Source organism: Cuculus canorus, chromosome 3, assembly GCF_017976375.1.
Source record: "Cuculus canorus isolate bCucCan1 chromosome 3, bCucCan1.pri, whole genome shotgun sequence".
Classification (NCBI taxonomy): Eukaryota; Metazoa; Chordata; class Aves; order Cuculiformes; family Cuculidae; genus Cuculus; species Cuculus canorus.
In genome coordinates this window covers 14,130,167-14,136,166 of record NC_071403.1, presented here as the reverse complement: position 1 = coordinate 14,136,166, position 6,000 = coordinate 14,130,167, and the positions used below count along the sequence as shown (strand labels likewise).

The following is a 6,000-nucleotide window of genomic DNA, read 5'->3' as shown; positions in this document are numbered from 1 at the left end:
TTACACAGCAACTAGACCATGCACAAGATTAAATGATTGTGAATCAACATTTTCTTTGGGTGCTGTGCATTGAAACTTATTTTCCATTGTTCATCATTCTGCAATAAGACAAAAAATTCTTATAAAACAAACAGTTGTAATAGTATTCTGACAAGTCCAAGTTGTATGGTACATTGTCACAAAAGAATATCTAAGAAAAAGCAGACTGGCTATTCAAATTTACTAATATGCTTTAGAAACTCTTTGCAGGAGATAGAACAACATACTATCAAAACTCCAAATACATATTCAATATGCATGTTTTTAAAGAAAACTTTATAAATATTCAAATTTAAGATAAACAAATACAGAATAAAATGCACTAAGAAACTGATATGTAGACAAAGGTTTATTTACACCATACAACATTTTAAATATTTTATACACAGCTGCAGCAGAGAAAGCTTCTCTGAGCTTTCCAGAGAAAACTGCAATAATAAAGATGTGAAATATATTATTCATATAAAAGTGAGATTATTACTTTATTGCATTTAAAGCAATGAAGAATGTAGCTCAACAGACATTCATTTAATGACAAAAACTTTGCTTTTATATTATAAAGTAAAAAGTGTAGTAATGGCCAAACAGACTGTTATAAACTTTAAAAACTGCATAAATATATACATTGTGCTTCATGGTGAAGTTTTTTGAAAACTAAACCAAATGAAGCTGTTACAACATGAATCGTTGCTTGAGGTTTATCTATAAAGATTACCTTACAAATCCATTCCACGGGTACTTACAACACACGATGGTAAGAATTGTACACCTGGTTCTCCACTAGCTGCACTAGTGGGAAAATACTGTACGAAAAAAAACCACTGACATTTGGCAAAGGAAGAGCCTGACATAAAGTAGTCACAATGTTCAGACAGGAGCGTCAGGATTCCCAAAGTCTCTTTATTGTCAGTGCAATGAAGTATTTTTGTTTTGTTCAGTTTGTTTTAATTTTTGTTAAACTTCTGTTTGAAAGTCACCTTCTTGCACATCTAAAGGCAAGTTCAGACACTTCTCCCATTCTGCTGGTCTGAGTTCTAAAGCATCTTTTGCCTCTGTGTCTAATACATTTATCGTTGTATAGTGTTGGTAGTCGCCTGTGGTTTTGAAACTGTCCCATGGAGCCTTGCTTGGTGCTGAGTTCTCCTGAAGACCAAAGAAAGGAGAATTAAAACCAAGAAAGAAATAATGTGTTTTCCATTTATAAGGCTGGTTGCTAGCGTGCTCTCATGAGACACAGAAGCCAGACAGGAGAAATGGCTTTGCAGGGAGCCAGGCTGGTGGGCGCTCAGCACCATTGAGACTCTTTCTCTCTGAACAATCCAATACTTTGGCAGGCTCCTCACCTGAGCTGCCAGCCAGGCCATTTCTTTCACAAGAACCAATGTACATGAGGAATGGCTGAGTGATCCAGTACCAATAGCCATCTTTTTAATAGCAGTTGTGTAGGAAAGTGGGAGAAGAAAAGGGAAGGTAATTGAAAAGTGCTTGCTGCCTGAAATATGGAGTAGTTTGAAACAGAGATCAGTAGCTGGATTTAAATTGAGGCAGGTGCATGACTGAACCAAAGAAGCCTACTCCTTGAAAATACTGTGAGAGTCACCTCGCTTTATAGGCTGATGAGCCCGTGCATGGTAGAATTAACATGCTGAAAGCTGGTAATTTTCTACTGAATTATATACATTTTTTTAATTTTTTTTGGTGCTAAGTTTTATAGGGTAAAAGACACTATGGGCTAATACCAATTTGTATGTGATTTCTGCTGTAACATGTTGGGTAGAATGTGGTTGCCAAATCCTAACATATTTGCATTGCTATAGATGCCTTTGGATTTTGTGCCTGATGTCAAACTATCTTTCATGAGAGGTGCAAGTCTCCCTGGAGACTCGTGTCATCACTCTCTGTACTGTGTAGACTAAGACACCTGAGGCTGTCTAAAATAGCCCGCGATGCCTCTATTCAGGTATCTGGATCACTCTCAGACTGTCTTACAGACAGCCCATTCCTCTAGGAAGCCTTTATTAGCAGACTTTTCAAAAACATAGTGCCAATGCAGAACGGAGTAAACATAACTCTTCCACTGAGATTCCCTTTGAGATTTTGAATTAATTCAAGCTTTACATGAACAGCAAATCTCAAACAGGGAGAGTGTATGCAAACTTCACATATCAGCAAATCTCAGAAGGGGGAGTGAGCGAGAACTGGGTGCAAAATAACACATATCACAGTTAAGTTTCAACAAAGAATCGGGGCCAAATTTCTGCTGGATTTAGATGATGTAAATGATGTAAACCCATTGGCCTCATATCTGCTTAATACCTCTTCTTCATGTCTGAAAGCAGCTCCTCTGAAAAAGTTATAGAATACAGTGATTCTAACTCAGTCCCATTTAATAAACAATATTCACATTATAAAATTATATATAAAACTATTACTAATCATAATATTACTGCTAACAAATATGTCACACTAAATTAGCTGGTTTAATTAGCCAGAATCAACTATTTTCTTGCTCTCATTATCAGATGTAATCAGGGTGTCATTCAGGTGTGTGTGAGTGCGTGTGTATAAATTTGAATTATGATGATAGCAGAGTCAACCCAGGATCATTTAAATTTTGCTTTTCCCATGGTAAATATTTATAAACCTATTATAGAAAAGACACAGCATTACAGAGATCCTCTGTGCTTTCTGGACCTTCTCATGTACAGGTGAATCTAGCTGAACTTCTTTGAAGGAACTAATTTAATATCTGCTTGCCTAAGTAGATGAAAAGCCCTATTGGCCAAATTACATTAGTGAGCCGCTTTCTCTGTATAAAGTCCTTTAGAAATCTGTCCCTGTAGTTCAAATACTTGCCATCTTCAATGATGTCAGTGAGTTGGTTTTGGTCTACTTGTAAAACCTAATAAGTATCGTCATAGGTTAGATTACTGAAAACAACTATTGTTCTGATTTCTGAGGCTGCTTAAAGCTAGCACAGAGTAAAGTCTTCTGAGGAAATAACACCGAATTCAAATGACTCATATTTCATTACGTTGCTAAGGATCCATCATATTTTAGATATCTAAGAAGGAAAACTTACCATACTGCCTGATTTTGGTACATCCCGAAATCTGTCCAGTGTCTGAAATTTCTGATTTAACTCCTGAAACAATTCCATGTGCCTCTTTCTTGTATGCATGACCTTCTGCAAAATGGAACATAATTGCTTATATTCATAATTGAGTCCATTTTTTTTAAGAGAAGCATTATTTTCCCCAACATAGTAAAGTAAATCAAATTTGGCAGGACCACCTTTTCCCTATAGACTCAACCAATGGAACTGAATTGCACTGAGCCTTCTCTCTGCCTTGTTTAATGTTCTTCCTGTGTACAAGAGACCTTTCCTCTCTCATGTTTATTGAGTTGCTGAAATCAACGGACACTGATTTTGTGCTAGCCCATAAGTATTTTCAAAGTGATGGCAGTTTCTCAGAAGGATATTTCTCTTGCACATTAAGAAGATTTCCTAGAATTCCTATAATCAGCATAAATGCTAATATTTTAATTTCTATCAGAATGCAACAGTAGTTTGTAATGGTCATCATAGGAATATTTTTTATGAGAACACTGAACTCAGAAATCCTAGTCCCAAACAGAAAAGCCCCAAATGTTAAGTCTTCATAATTAGACAGCTTCTTGTCATTCAGGTCATCATAAAACACAGTTGAAATGGCATTCATATTAAGAAAAGTAGGCACAGTTTTTAAATTTTAATTACTTTCTTTTTTCATGGGCTGGACGATTGGAAACCACTCTTCCTCTAGCTCCTGTACAGGGCACTCTTCCACAAAAAGTAATTACATGGCACTCCTGTGCAAGGGGTCTGGAACTTGAATGGCTCCCACAGTTGGAGGAGACACTCGGCCATATCTTGGCAGAGTGAAGGCTGTTTTCAAGCCTAGACTGTCAAGCCTACCATCCGCATTGTTTTCAAACAAGTTCATGCTCAGGTGTGGGTTCAGACTGGCCTTTTGAGCAAAGCTAAAGGCTCTTTACTGGTCAAGCACTCTCATGGTTCTGCTGTTTAGGTGATGAGGGGATGGGGAGAACTGAGGATGCTTCACCTCAGTCCAACAGCAGACGGGCTCAACTTGGCTTTTCTTAAGCTTTTGTAACCACTTGAACTTGAGTTACAGACATGGAAGCAACCAATAATGTTGATAGAAAAGATGCAGGATATCGGCCTCCGTGCATATTGTCAAGGCTGATTTTTCCTGGCATTGTACGTGACAACCCCTGCAAAGTTATGTACGTGGTGCCTGAATGTGACCTTTCCCAACACGTAAAGCTTCTGCCAAGTCTGGGTTATTACCTTTTAAAATGGAGTGACACTAACAGACCCTCAAATGACGCTTTACTGATACCAATTTTTCATTTGCAGCCTGTGTTTATAAATTTCAAGAAATGTGGCTGCTTTCTTGGCCATGCATTTCTACCACTATACTGCAATAGCCATATCAGCCTTAATAAATCTACACCATAGCTTGAGAACTTGTTTAACTTCTGAGAAGGGAAAATTGGCCACATTTTTCAGAAAAAGAGACTGAGATACTGCAAGAAATTGAAGATCTATTAATGTGAGTTGTGAGGTGAATACGAGACTCAGTTTTGCAGGATTTGGTGAGGACATCCTTACAAAATGTAATTTAACTAGAGATGGCTGACCTAAAGTTATGATGGAAGTTTCACTAAAGTAACTTCTTAGGGATTCTTTTAAGCCATTGCTGTTATGCTAGACAGGGATACGTAGCAGATTTCAGATACACAGAATTTGAAAAAAGAAAGGTTCTGCCTCAAATATTATTATTGGCTGAAATAAGGAGACATGCTGAAAGGAACTAAACAGATTTAGTGAGTTAAAATACTGGCTCTAAAAGCAGGAAACAGCATATGACTGTGAAACAAGTATCACTAGTTGGAAACTTTTTTAATAGAAGGGTAGGAATATAGCGAATAGGAATATATCTACTTTCCGATATTTTTCTGAATCATGTACCCCAAAAGTTATTAAATAGAAAATATGAATAGTGCAAATGTCTTACTCAGTTCATTACATTATTCCTGAGGAGAAGCAGGTGGGAGGAGAAATTAAACGCTTGCAGTGGGAAGTCTGCCAGGAAAAAAAGGCTTTAAATTTTATTCTTAATAGCAGAATAGCTGATATGCACTTGTACCCATGGATCTTTTGGTTGCTTTGTGTTTTCCTGGCTTCCATTCCATACTTTCTACCCACTGACAACTGCTGATAAAGAACAATCTGAACTGAAGACGAAAGAACTTAAGATTTCCAACTTTAACTTTTCTTTTCTAGACTTCTTTTAGACTCCTTGTTAGAAAGCACCACCTTATCTCCTTTCCAGAATATATGTTCTGTTGGGTATCTCTTTCTCCTATATGAGAAAGTAACTCACAAAGTATTTTTAGGGGTTTAATCTTTTTTCTCTATTAAATGGGCAATGTGGAAAATATAGCTTTATCAGTGTTAGAAACACAAAAGTTTTATCAATACAGAGCTGGAGATTTTGACCAATATGTACTAGGAAGATTGTAGCAGCATCCAGACATGAACAGGATGGAAAAGGAGCTCTCATGCTGCCGTTTGAAAGCACACCATCTTTAGGTGCAGCCGGGCATTTGCCCATTATTATCACAACCCTTCCAGAAGCACCTGAGTTACCCACCAGGCTACGGACACACATCATCTTGTGCTCTTTCCTGCAGGCTTTGTAACAATTAAGCCCCACGCTCTGAAGGGAGTCAGACTGAATTGATACCCCTTCCAAATGTCTATCCCCGCTCAAAAGTAACATTGAGTGAAAAGACTAAGTGTTACCCTGAGAATTATCTGCTCTTAGAAAAGGACTCAGAGCGTGGATGGCAATCATCAAGGTGGCATGGTCTTCAAACATGTCTGTACCC

The 6,000-nt window shown here is 37.6% G+C and overlaps 1 protein-coding gene across 8 annotated transcripts in view; it reads right to left on the bottom strand.

Annotated features, from left to right (window-relative positions):
• Positions 1–373: 373 nt before the first annotated feature.
• The window catches only part of ADGRB3 (adhesion G protein-coupled receptor B3), a 457,722-nt gene continuing 452,095 nt past the window's right edge, over positions 374–6,000 (bottom strand). For all 8 annotated transcript variants that reach the window (XM_054061560.1, XM_054061566.1, XM_054061564.1 and 5 more), the window contains 2 exons: positions 3,122–3,226; positions 374–1,182 (listed from right to left, as the gene is read on the bottom strand). In XM_054061560.1, coding sequence (XP_053917535.1) covers positions 994–1,182; positions 3,122–3,226 — 294 coding nt within the window. In that variant the 3' untranslated portion in view covers positions 374–993. The remainder of the gene's footprint in view (positions 1,183–3,121; positions 3,227–6,000) is intronic.